The sequence below is a fragment of the Mobula hypostoma genome, chromosome 14 (genome assembly GCF_963921235.1).
Source record: "Mobula hypostoma chromosome 14, sMobHyp1.1, whole genome shotgun sequence".
NCBI lineage: Eukaryota > Metazoa > Chordata > Chondrichthyes > Myliobatiformes > Myliobatidae > Mobula > Mobula hypostoma.
In genome coordinates, this window is record NC_086110.1 from 12,606,763 (window position 1) to 12,620,323 (window position 13,561).

At 37.8% G+C, this 13,561-nt stretch overlaps 1 protein-coding gene across 1 annotated transcript in view; it reads right to left on the reverse strand.

The window, feature by feature from the left end:
* Positions 1-13,561, reverse strand: part of bbs2 (Bardet-Biedl syndrome 2) — a 126,787-nt gene that overhangs the window by 32,375 nt on the left and 80,851 nt on the right. The window contains exons 11-14 of the mRNA XM_063066684.1: positions 7,739-7,883; positions 6,450-6,621; positions 4,030-4,159; positions 1,622-1,753 (exon numbers count right to left, since the gene is read on the reverse strand). Coding sequence (XP_062922754.1) covers positions 1,622-1,753; positions 4,030-4,159; positions 6,450-6,621; positions 7,739-7,883 — 579 coding nt within the window. The remainder of the gene's footprint in view (positions 1-1,621; positions 1,754-4,029; positions 4,160-6,449; positions 6,622-7,738; positions 7,884-13,561) is intronic.

Here is a 13,561-nt window from a genome sequence, read left to right on the forward strand (position 1 = left end):
ACCACACTGACATTTATTATAAGGGGGTTGAAATTTAAAGATAGAGAGGCTCTATTACAGCATTACAACTGTACTGGGAGTTAGTGGGCATGGGCCATAGCTGGAATACTGTGCACAGTTTTGGGCACTTTACCTGAAAACAAGTAGCACTGAAGGTATTCCAAAGGAGATTCGCTGGGCTAATTCTTGGGATGAGAGGTTTGTTCTATCAAGGGTAACTGGGCAGTTTTGGGTCTATATTCCTTGCAGCTTAGAATAATGAGAATTTACCTTATTCAGACATAACAGATGTTAACAGGCAACACACACAAGATGCTGGTGGAACGCAGCAGGCCAGGCAGCATCTATAGGAAGAAGTACATAAGAGATACTAAGAGATTAGAAAGTGGGAGGGGGAGGGGGAGATCCGAAAGTAGAGGAGGCCATGGATTGACATGTCAGAATGGGAATAGGACGTAGAATTAAAATGTGCGACCACTGGGAGATCCTGCTTTCTCTGGCGGACAGAGCTTCCCTCTACTGTCAAGATGAAGCCACACTCAGGTTTGAGGAACAACACCTTATATTCCGTCCGGGTAGCCTCCAGCCTGATGGCATGAACATTGATTTCTCTAACTTCTGTTAATGCCACTCCTGCCCTTCTTACCCTATCCCTTATTTATTTGTTTGTTTGTTTGTTCATTTATTTATTTTCCCTTTTATTTCTCTCTCTTTTTTCTCTCTCTGTCCCCCTCACAATAACTCCTTGCCTGCTCTCCATCTTCCTCTGGTGCTCCCCTCCCCCTTTCTTTCTCCCTAGGCCTCCCGTCTCATGATCCTCTCCCTTCTCCAGCCTTGTATCCCTTTTTCCAATCAACTTTCCAGCTCCTAGCTTTACTCCTCCCCCTCCTGTCTTCTCCTATCATTTCGGATCTCCCCTCCCACTCCCACCTTCAAATCTCTTACTATCTCTTCCTTCAGTTAGTCCTGACGAAGGGTCTTGGCCCGAAACATTGATTGTACTTCTTCCCATAGATGTTGCCTGGCCTGCTGCATTCCACCAGCATTTTGTGTGTGTTGCTTGAATTTCCAGCATCTGCAGATTTCCTCATGTTTGAGATGTTAACAGGGCTTGACGGATGGATGCCAAGATTTTTCACCAGTGGGAGAGCCATGAACAAGGGGGCATAGCCGTAAAATAAGTGGCTAGTCATGTAAACTGCAGTGACCAGAAGGGAAGAGGGGTGAAGAACTGAAAGAGAACTTGATTTAGAGAGGGGTGGCTTGGAGTATTCCCTTTGTACGGGGGACAGATCAGGGAGGAGAAGGTTGTTGGTCTTGAAGGAATTACTTTGAACTTTTGACTTCAGTTAACTTTTTGAAATTCTTATTGAGCTGTTCTATTACCCTGCAAGTTTGAGACGCAGAGAAGACCAATCCAGTTTAAAAACCTGACAATGATATAAGGAACATTTGAAGTGGAGGAAAACAAAGTTAAAGAGAAAAGTGTAAGATTTATTTGGATAACTCTAGCATGGAGGCAGTACAGATATATGGCATCTGTGTAAAATTTTTGTTAATTTGTATTTGTAAAATCATTTTTAAGGTCAGTTTTGTTTTCAGTTTAGTAAAACAACATTACCTCTCCATTAATATTCATTTTAATAATCAGCTTCCCACCGTCTCTCAGGGATATGAAGCAGACTTCCAATGGTGCAGATGGGCACTCAATATCTTCAGGTAAGAGGAAGTTCTGATTTATCCACATCACAACCTATAAAGGGAACAGCAAATAATATAAAGTGAAGTCAATATGGCAACCAAATTCAAACAATTCCATAAACATCACATCTTATTCAATCACAGTCAGGTAGTGGTCCAAATAGCACCTGGGAGTGGTGGCCTTAGTAATTGTAATTGGACAAAAACATATCAGAGCCCACTTATCACAACTGGACAGTTCTTTATCCATTATGAAGGATGTAAGTCAGGGGTTTCCAACATTAACCCAGGGATCCGTGAACCCCAGGTTGGGAGCCTCTGATGTAAGTTATCACTGACATCAATATAAATAACTGTGCAGTAACAGAAAATGTATTTCTTATCAGAAGTCATCTCTCCATTCAAATGGAAAGCTAAAGGATCTTTATTGCCCTTTTTTCTTCTAGATACTACAATTATTAACTAGGGGTAATATTGAATAGCAATTCTACAGTTCAGTGCTATTGTTGGAACTGTATAATAACTTAATGAAAAAAGCAGTAATTTAAGTCTCTTTAAGGAAAGGAAATTGGCTGGGACCAGGTGGAATGACTAAGAGAGTAATTGTGAACTAGTTTTATGACAGTACTTCATAATGCAGTAGTGCTAACTGTACATTAGTTATTACCATAGATATCAGTAAAATAAAACAAAATGTTAATGACAGCACTGTTATAAACAGGACACTGCAGCGAGGACTGAATTACTGGAGTGGAATTGGTGTAGAACTCCATACACAAAAATGAGAGGATGTGACCATCTTCACAAGAGAGGGGCTAATCACTTCTTCTTAGAACTCAATAGCACATCTATTACCCAACTCCCATCAATACCTTGAGTGTCACTGCTGATCGGAAACTTAATTAAATTAGCTTCATAAGTATTGCCACAAGCTGTGTGAAATATAGCGGGTGACTAATTTCTCAACTTGTCAAAGCCTTTCCACCATCTGCAAGAAACAAGTCAGATGCGTAATGAAATACATCCTATTTGTCTGTATAAGTTAAGCTTGACTGTATCCAAGCCAGACTTCTTGATTGGCTGCTTATCCCTCCAAGATTTGCACATCAAATATGAAAATGGTTAGCAATGTGTTCCATGGCTTCATCCAGATTGTCCAGAGGAAGGGTCCCGACCTGAAACATCTACCGTCCACGTCCGCTTCTCTCCATAGATGCTGCCTGACCCACTGAATTTATCCTGCATCTAGTGTTTTGCTCCATGTTTTTGCAGTGTCTTGTGTCCAAGACTTCTTTAGAATTACCTTTCAAACTTGCATATAGAAGAACATGGCAGCAGGTGAATGGAGATACCACCACTCCCTCAGATCCTTCTCCAAGCTGGATATCATCATGACTTGAAAGTACATCACCAATCTTTCATCGTGGTTAAAAAAAAAATCCTAGAACCCTTGCCTAACTGTGCTACAGGGATGCATGGCTTTAGAAGGCAGTTTAGACACTTTCTCAAGGGCCTTTTGGATGTGCATTACATACTGGTCTCGCCATTGACAGCTGCATTTCTTCAAAGAATGTTTAAATGTTTTAAGACAATGTAAGTTAGACAGAATATCTGTAACATGCATCATTCTTGACCTTTTCACTAGTGAGAACAGTTTCTCTCTGAGAACTGTTTATACACCTGATGATTTTAAATATCTCTCAAAACTCCTCTGTTCCAAGGGGTACAGGGTCAGCTTCTCCAATTCACATAACTCAAACCCTTTTTCCCTGAAATCTCTTCTATACCCTTTCTAATGTCTTCATAAAATAATGGCACACAGAAAGCCCCAAATTCCACATACATTTTACACTTTCTCAATCTGTCCCAACACTTTCAATGAACAATTCAGATAAACCACCAGATTTTGTTGCTTCTGTACTGTTATAAATGTGTCCTCCAGTCTTTGTCATTCTTCCTAAGCAAATCTAACAATTTTGCATTTCTCTACAATGCATTCCATCTGCCTCCTAACTTGTCATTTCACCCACCTGCCCATATCTCCTTGAAGTCTATTGTAATCCCATTCACCGTTCACTTGGTTTCAAGTTTCATGTCAATAAATTACAAGTCACCACTGCATTGTTCAATTGTTTTCTTCAACTTTATCTCTTACTTCATTACTTTAATTCTAATGTCTTTAACTCATTCTTCTGAAAGAACTGGAAACTTTCTGACACCACATCCAATTCAGTCTTTCCCTCTCCCTCCATCATTCAGGATCACATTTTGATGACACTATCCTAACTAACTTTATAAAACATGATGTAGGTCAGTGCTTCAACTTACCCTCTGCATACGATCACTGATTGTGAAGGTGACATAACTCTGAGGTTCAGCACCAGTTCCGGGAGTGCATTGTGCATACATTGAAAATCGTGGCAGCTGTCTTGTCAGTTCAAACACATGAAACTGCATGCTGAGCACAAATATCACAATATCATTCCCAATTTTATTGAACAAAACTGTCTACAGTAATGTTTCCTCACATCGAATTACTTCTATAATTCAAGACATTATGAAGGTACTGAACACCTAGTGTGGTTTCACAGTACTTCAGCTTATTTGTCTGGGGTTTCTCACAGTTCCCTTTTCATATTTTTACTCAGATCTTTCAAAGTGTTCCTCTGAATGCACTTGTTGGGGCTTTTTCAGTGTTGTGACAAGTTTATGCTTTGTACCTTTGAGTACAGATAAGGCAATTTTGCAGTTTGCCATCATAACATTGTCAACCGTCAGAAATTGGATAAGATAATGAATTACTTAATAACACACATCTGTGTTAGATGCATCTTCTTTCAAATAGGGAAAAAAAAACAAGCATCTTATATTCAGCTTCAACATACACTGTTCATGTGCAATTAACTACACACACTGAAAGGCACTAACTGTAATATAAACAAGCACTACAGGAAATTTTGCACACTAGATCCCATTAAAATGACAAGATTAATAAGAACACAGGAACACAAAAAGCTATTCAACCCCTTGACCTTACCATTTTGTTAATTAGAACATCTCCATTCTTTAAATCCCAATTCACTGCCCTTTCCAGCAGTTCTTTAGATTCAAATGTCAACCTTTTTTTAATTGGAATTTACAGTTAATAAACTGAGAAATATTAATAAGGCTATCTCCAGTCTTCTCTTTAAATACATCATGCTTTCTGAACATGTTTCTAATATGGGGTCAGTTTGACATTTTCACATCATTAAGTTTGCCAATGACACGACCGTGGTGGGTCTCATCAGCAAAAACGGCGAGTCAGCATACAGAGAGGAGGTGCAGCAGCTAACAGACTGGTGCAGAGCCACCAACCTGTCTCTGAATGTGAACAAAACAAAAGAGATGGTTGTTGACTTCAGTAGAGCACGGAGCGACCACTCTCCGCTGAACATTGATGGCTCCTCCGTTGAGATCGTTAAGAGCACCAAATTTCTTGGTGTTCACCTGGCGGAGAATCTCACCTGGTCCCTCAACACCAGCTCCATAACCAAGAAAGCCCAGCACCGTCTCTACTTTCTGCAAAGGCTGAGAGAAGTCCATCTATGCCCCCCCGCCCCATCCTCACCATATGCTACAGAGGATGTATCAAGAGCATCCTGAGCAGCTACATCACTGCCTGGTTCAGGAATTGCACCGTCTTGGATAGCAAGACCCTGCAGCGGATAGTGAGGTCAGCTGAGAAGATCATCGGGGTCTCTCTTCCCACTATTACAGACATCGACACCACACGCTGCACCCACAAAGCAAACAGCATTGTGAAGGACCTCACTTACCCCTCACACAAATTCTTCTCCCTCCTGCCATCTGTCAAAAGGTACCGAAGCATTTGGGCTCTCACGACCAGACTGTGCAACAGTTTCTTCCCCCAAGCCATCAGACTCCTCAATACCCATGAGTCAAGACTGACATCTACATCATTTATTATTATATTGTAATTTGTCCTGTACTGTGCCTATTGTCTTGTTTATTGATTATTGTACTGCTCTGCACTGTTTTGTGCACTTTATGTAGTCCTGAGCAGGTCTGTAGTCTAGTGCCGTTTTTATGTTGTTTTACGTAGTCCAGTGTAGCCTTGTGTTGTCTCACATAGTCTAGTGTAGTTTTGTGTTGTTTCATGTAGCACCATGGTCCTGGAGGAACGTCGTTTCGTTTTTACTGTGTACTGTACCAGCAGCTTATGGTCGAAATGACAATAAACTTGACTTGACTTCAAAAGACAGAAATCTTCTTCAAAGCTGAATTTTCCACAAATGCACTTAAGCATATTGTATATTCCATAATTATGTTTATGCCCTCCAGCCGAACCTCAAATAATGAGTCTCAAGTGGAGGACTTAAGCATAGTAGTTCAGTGTAAGCGAGTCAATCTGACATTCAAAACCAAGGCTTCATGTTCAAAGCACTGTGTTGACTTATAGTACCTTGTTACATCTTGAGCATAACTATATAACCCAGATACTGTAAGTAAGACAAATGCTTGGACAACTTTCAAATTAAAACAGAGAATGGCAGAAAACCTACACAGGTAAGGCCACATCTATGCAAACAGAAACAAGAGTTTCCAAGTACAGGTTGAAGCCTTTCATCATAACATGACACTACAACATGGTTCAAGTTGTTTGTAGTCAAAATAAAAGGGCATCTGCAAGTTACATTTCAATTAATCTACACAGTGCTCATCCAGTTTCCTCTCCCACTGCTCACCTGTTTCTGTAGCCCACAAAAGCCTTGATGTGTAGATCCACTTGTACATCTTTTGGTGGAACAATGGGAACCTGGATATGTCCAGAGAGATTGTGTGCACTGGGATGAACGACATGAGACTCTCCATTAAATATACCCTCGGCGAAGATAAGTACAGCCCGAATGATTGTGTCTATATGGAAACACAGACTTGCAGTAAAACGAGGGAAATGCAAATAAATAATGTATAATTGACCAAACAAGTTTGCTAACTATACAAAGTAGTTTGCATAAATGATTGATTACATCTACCAAAAGATGAACATGTTGGTTTGACCCAGCTTTTTATGATGATAAGATAGTGCAATCACAAACACATGCCTTGCTGAATATGGGTACTAGATGCAGTTTCATGGGTATGCCCTTCAGATAGTGAAGCACAAAATAAACTTGTGAATATCAACTATGGAACTTCAAGTACAGTGCCTTCAAAAAGTTTTCAGCTCCCACAATCACAGATAAGATTAATGTACTCCTTGACAATTGCTGTTGAGGCTAGTAGAATCAATGGCTGTAAAAATTACTGTCAGAGCCAATATCACTAATGCTCTTTGCCCACTAAGAAAATATTAAATATCATTAATGGTCTCCAGTCAGATTTTTTTTAAATGGTTGGCATGTAAAAAGGTAAATATATAGCTGGAAATGAAGTTATAATTCTGTGGCTTTCACAAGGAACTTCAGAAAAAGGGAAAGATTTGGAATTATGTACTTTTTCCACTTTCTTGGCACATCCCCAAGTGCTCTACAGCCTCAGAAATACTCATGAAAAACAAGAAAAATGACAGCCAAATTGCACACAACAAAGTCATTCAATCAAGCCAGTGTTGTGAAAATAACCAAATAATCAACTTAAGCAAGTTGATTATTAAGGGCTACATTTTGGCCAGGATGTCTGAAAGAACTCCAATGCCCTTTCTCCAAAATAACCATACAATCAATTGTCCTATTCATTTGTGTTGCCTGGATTTCCATCATCTGCAGATTTTCTTCTCAGTTATGTAGATTTTGTTCCCAACATTAGGTTTGCTGTATATGGATTAATAGTGAATCCATGTTCAAAACTAACTAATCAGCCAAGTTTGAAAACACCAGTACATTAAAAAAAAAGATTCAAATAATAAACCTTGGAAATAATTTTTAAATCTAAAAGTTAGCAATTTTAATAATGGCAACAACTATAAAAAGGTTTAATTTCTTTGATACATCTCCTGGAATGTATAACTCAACATATCTTAAGGTAAATTTACCATTGAATGTAGAAATGTTCAGCTCCACATGTGGACTCTGGTTGTTAGTGCCCAAGTTAACAGACAGGCTTGTCTGCAGTTGTGTATTGGCTGGAATGATGCCCATCTGTCCATCCCCTTCCCCTCCAAGGGCATTCAAGGCAATCTGACACAAGTGAAACATGTACATAATTAACAGTTACTCATGCATCTATGACCTACAGTATATTTGGATTCTGAAAATCCCAGCCAAACATGAACATTAATTTCACACTTAGAAAAGCTCTCTGCAACTCTCTGAAACTTTTAGACCAGGGGTCGGCAACCTTTTTGCTTCTGTGGGCTGGATTGCGTATTAATGAGTGGACGGCGGGCCAGATAAATGCCATAAAAAACTTGAAATATGGGAATTATCCATTTAAACACATCTAGTTATGCTTTGCCTTAAATTAATGAATAACGCATGCTAGAAAATCATTTGTGCTTAACCAAAGATGCCAATTAGTAATCAAAGAACTCAGTTTAGTTGCAATTTATTTCAATCAAGGCATCTTTTGAATCTGTTAAAGGACACAATCTTTAAACATAAAACGTATGAACATGATGCATTGAATGGTGGTAAATTAAGTATAATAAAAAGAAAATTTTAATGCAAACAGTCAATAAATCAATGTGAAATTTGATACTGTTTGTTGCTTGGAAGCTTCTCAATATTGGGTGTCAGACTTGTTGATGCCAAGAGCAAGACATTATCCAGATGGGCATCAGTCAATCTTGTTCTCAAATGGTTCTTGGCATGCTTCATTTTTGAAAATAATTGCTCACACAGATTAGTGCTGCCAAACAATGATGCCATCTTTTTTGCATGGTCCACTAAGTTAGGATACTTCCCAGTTGGATGAATATATTTTCTATAGAAGTCAAGCATTGACACACCTTCAGAATGAAATATCAATCTCAATGCCGTCACACTGCATCTCAATCAATTCCATTTGAAAAATTTCTGATGCAGTGTCCACTTCCACATCAAATGGAGTAGCAAACAGCTTGAACTCATTTGCATGCAAGCAAAAATCAGCAAAACAAGATGAAAACTCTTCTCTCAATTCCTGGAGCATATTCACAAAAATGCCTGGATCTGCGCTTCACTTTTTTGAAAAGTGGAAAAATGTGTACAATTTCCTTTTTGAAGCCGGTACTCCCACAATTGCAGCTTTCTTTCAAAGGTCACAATATGACCATACATCTCATGTATTAGCTGATTTTTTCCTTGAAGTTGTAAATTCAAGTTATTTAAATAAGATGTAATGTCCACAAGAAATGCCAAGGTTGCAAGCCAATCAGGATCACGAAAATGTGAAGCATCCTCAATTTTGCTTTCAAGGAATATTGCCACCTCTTCATACAATGCAAATATTCAATCCGGCATTGACCCTCGGCTAAGTCAGCGTACAATGCAGAAATAAGCCAGGTCCCTATACTCTGCCTCCGTATCCAACAAAAACTGCTGAAATTGGTGATGATTCAATCCACGAGATAGAATCAAATTCACTGCTTTCACAACAATGTCCATAACATCCTTTAATTGGTGGGAGGAGAAGATGGCAGCGCGCTGCGCGAGCGCAGCTCTCGGTTGAAAAATGATATCGTATCTGTTAGATAGGAGCTGTGGACAATTCTGATTTGATGGAGAATGGACGTGAAAGCGCAGAGGAACATCTGGAGAAATTTCTGAAACGCCCATTCACTGCTGTCGTTACTGTGTGGTCAAGAATCTTTTGGAGGATAGGCCTCAAAGCCCCTGGCCTTGCCTGCTTTTGGCAACCGAGAAGGAGGTCGAATCGTTTGGACAGAGATGGCGCTCGGTACTCAGTGTCGGAGAGCTGATCAGAGCTCAAAGTTTTCGGATGACTCAGAGTCGGATTGTGGTCAGCATGGCAGGGAGAGCTTTTCTTCCCTCTCCCGTCTGCGTGAGATGTGGGACATTTGAGAAACTTTGAACTTTACTGTGCTCACGGACTTCTTCATCAAGTTATGGTATTTGTAACTATATGTTATAGTTATGTGGTTTTGTCAGTTTTTTCAGTCTTGGTTTGTCCTGTGTTTTGTGATATCACACCGGAGGAAATAATGTATCATTTCTTAATGCATGTATTACTAAATGACAATAAAAGAGGACTATGTGTCTTCATAATCATATAATTTCAAAGACTTGGCATATAATGCCTCTTGATGGATAATGCAATGAATTTTAACCAGTTTATGTGCGATTCCAAGGTTTTCCATTTGTCCTTGCAGCAATGCGATGAATGAAGCCTTTTTTCTGTCCCACCATTACTGGTGCCCCATCAGTTGTGATGTTAATTAGCTTCGATGCATTAAGTTTCATTTCTGACATCATTTTCAACAAAGCTTCAAAAATGTCTGTTCTAGTAACTGTGTCCTTCATAGGAATTAATTGAATAAACTCTTCAAAAATTTGAAAAGTTGAGGTCACTCCTCGCACAAACACTGCGAGCTGAGCAGTTTCTCTCAAGTCTGTGCTCTCATCAAGCGCAATTGTAACAAAATTGCAATTTGCTGCAGGCATCCCTTAAACAACTTTTAACATCTGCTGACATTTCTTCAATTCACCATGTGATCGTTCTTGCTGACAGGCTGATAGATGCAAATAAAGATTTCTTTTCAGGACAAACAATATCCACCACTGCCAGTAAACATTCTTTGACAAACTCTCCATCTGTAAAAGGCTTCATCTTTTCTGCAATACGTTTTGAGACTTCGTAGCTGGCACAGGTATTTCCTTCATTTTCACTGTTTTTCTTGGCAAAAAAATGACACTTGTTTTCTGAAACACACATAAAAGTTGCTGGTGAACGCAGCAGGCCAGGCAGCATCTCTAGGAAAAGGTACAGTCGACGTTTCAGGACTGTACCTCTTCCTAGAGATGCTGCCTGGCCTGCTGCGTTCACCAGCAACTTTTATGTGTGTTGCTTGAATTTCCAGCATCTGCAGAATTCCTGTTGTTTACTTGTTTTCTGAAACTAGCCTTCATTCGCTCAACTTCATCTTTCCTTGTAAACTTGTTAAAATTTCCACTATGGCAGGTCTCGTAATGTCACCTGATATTTGCCACCTTCAGCAACATTTTCTAGGCAAATGAGACAAACTGGTTTCTTTCTTTTTCAATCTTTCTATTAATTTCAAAATACAGAAACGAAACATAGCAATAATACAAATAGTAGGAGATATATTGTTATACTTAAAAAAAGTAATTGCAAAACCAAGTAGTGTAAATTAACAAAGCTCCCAAACATGTAGAACTAACCACGGATAATACAAAGCAAAAAAAAAACTGGAAAAAAAATCATGAAAAAAAGAAAAAAAAACAAAACAAAAAAAAGCAAACCCCATCCCCAAAGAAAAACAAAATTAATCAACTAAACTAAAAGACTTGGGCAAAACTAACAACTTAAAAATGGAAAAGAAGAAAACCTCAGCGTCGACAACTCCATTCCCCTCCAACAACAGTACAGAGAGATAAAACAAGTTTGGAAATGATCAAATTACATCAAATGAAAATGCTGAATGAATGGCCTCCAAGTTTTTTCAAACTTAATGGAAGGGTCATAAACTGCACTTCTAATTTTCTCCAAATTCAAACACACCATAGTTTGTGAAAACCAAAGAAATACAGTAGGAGGATTAATCTCTTTCCAATTCAACAAAATGGACCTTCTAGCCATTAAAGTAAGAAATGCAATCATCCTTCGTGATGAAGAGGTTAAATTATTTAAGTCTATCATTGGTAGTCCAAAGATAGCAGTAATTGGATGAGGTTGTAAGTCTATATTTAGGACCGTTGAAGTAATATCAAAAATATCTTTCCAATATTTCTCCAACAAGGGACATGACCAAAACATGTGGGTTAAAGAAGCTATCTCGGAATGACATCTGTCACATATTGGATTAATATAAGAGTAATAATGAGATAGTTTATCTTTGGACATATGAGTCCTGTGCACTACTTTAAATTGTATCAACCTATGCTTAGCACATACAGAGGATGAATTCACCAACTGAAGATTTTTTTCCCATTTTTCAGTCGGTATATTAATCTCAAGTTCTCTTTCCCAGTCAGCTTTAATTTTATTAGAAGCATCAGGACATAGATTCATAATTATATTATATATAATTACTACTACACTTTTCTGAGAGAGATTTAAATCTAAGATTTTTTCCAAAGTGTCCATTGGATATGGGTGTGGAAAATTAGGAGAGACAGTAATTAAAAAGTTTTTCATCTGTAGATATCTAAAAAAGTGAGATCTGGGTAAGTTATATTTATTAGAGAGTTGATCAAAAGACATAAAACAGTTATCCAAGAATAAATCGTGAAAAGATATTATACCTTTGGTTTTCCAATCAAAGTAAGCTTGATCCATCGTGGAAGGTTGAAAAAGAAAATTCGATATAATGAGACTTGCTAGAATAAATTGATTAAACCCAAAAAATCTTCGGAATTGAAACCATATATGTAAAGTATGCTTAACTATTGGGTTGTTCATTTGTTTATATGATTTAAAAGAAGTAAAAGGAAGTAAAGTTCCTAAAACCGAACCCAAGGAAAACCCTTGTAATGAATTAGATTCAAGATTTACCCAATGAGGGTTTAAAGATGCGTCCAAATCTTGTAACCAAAATTTTAAATATCGAATATTAATTGCCCAATAATAGAATCTAAAATTCGGGAGGGCGAGCCCCCCCCCCTTTTTAGATTTCTGTAGATACCTTTTACCTAACCTAGGATTTTTATTCTGCCAAATATATGAGGAAATTTTTGAATCTACATTATCAAAAAAAGATTTTGGGATAAAAATTGGAACCGATTGGAATATATACAAAAATTTGGGCAAAATGATCATCTTAATAGCATTAATCCGACCAATCAAAGATAAAGAGATTGGGGACCATTTGGTAAATAAAAGCTTAATCTGATCAATTAAAGGTAAAAAATTAGCTTTAAATAAATCTTTATATTTTTTCGTAATTGTTATCCCTAAATATATATATGAATCAGTAACCAATTTAAATGGTAAACGTCCATAAATAGGTACATGCTTATTTAAAGGGAATAATTCACTCTTACTAAGATTCAATTTGTAACCAGGGAAGTTACTAAATTGAGCTAACAGATCTAGGATAGCAGGAATTGACTTCTCCGGGTTAGAGATGTATAACAACAAATCATCTGCATATAATGATAATTTATGTATTTCGTTTCCACGGGTAATACCAACAATATTTGGCGAGTCACGAATAGCAATTGCTAAAGGTTCAAGAGCAATATTAAATAGTAAAGGACTAAAAGGGCAACCTTGCCTAGTACCACGAAAAAGACGAAAAAAAGGAGATCTATAATTATTTGTACAAACCGAGGCTACCGGGGAGTAATATAATAATTTAATCCAAGATATAAATGTCAAATTAAAATTAAATTTCTCAAGAACATTAAATAAATAAGGCCATTCAACTCTGTCAAAGGCTTTCTCAGCATCTAATGAGATAATACATTCCGGGGTAGTAAATGAGGGGGTGTAAAGAATATTCATTAACCTCCTAATATTAAAGGATGAATAGTGATTTTTAATAAATCCGGTTTGATCCATGGAAATAATTTGAGGTAACACCTTCTCCAGTCTAGTTGCTAGAATTTTTGAAAAAATTTTAGAGTCTACATTCAGAAGAGATATCGGTCTGTATGATGCACAATCAGTAGGATCTTTATTCTTTTTAAGAATTAAGGAAATAGAGGCTTCATAAAACGATTGTGGTAATTTACCT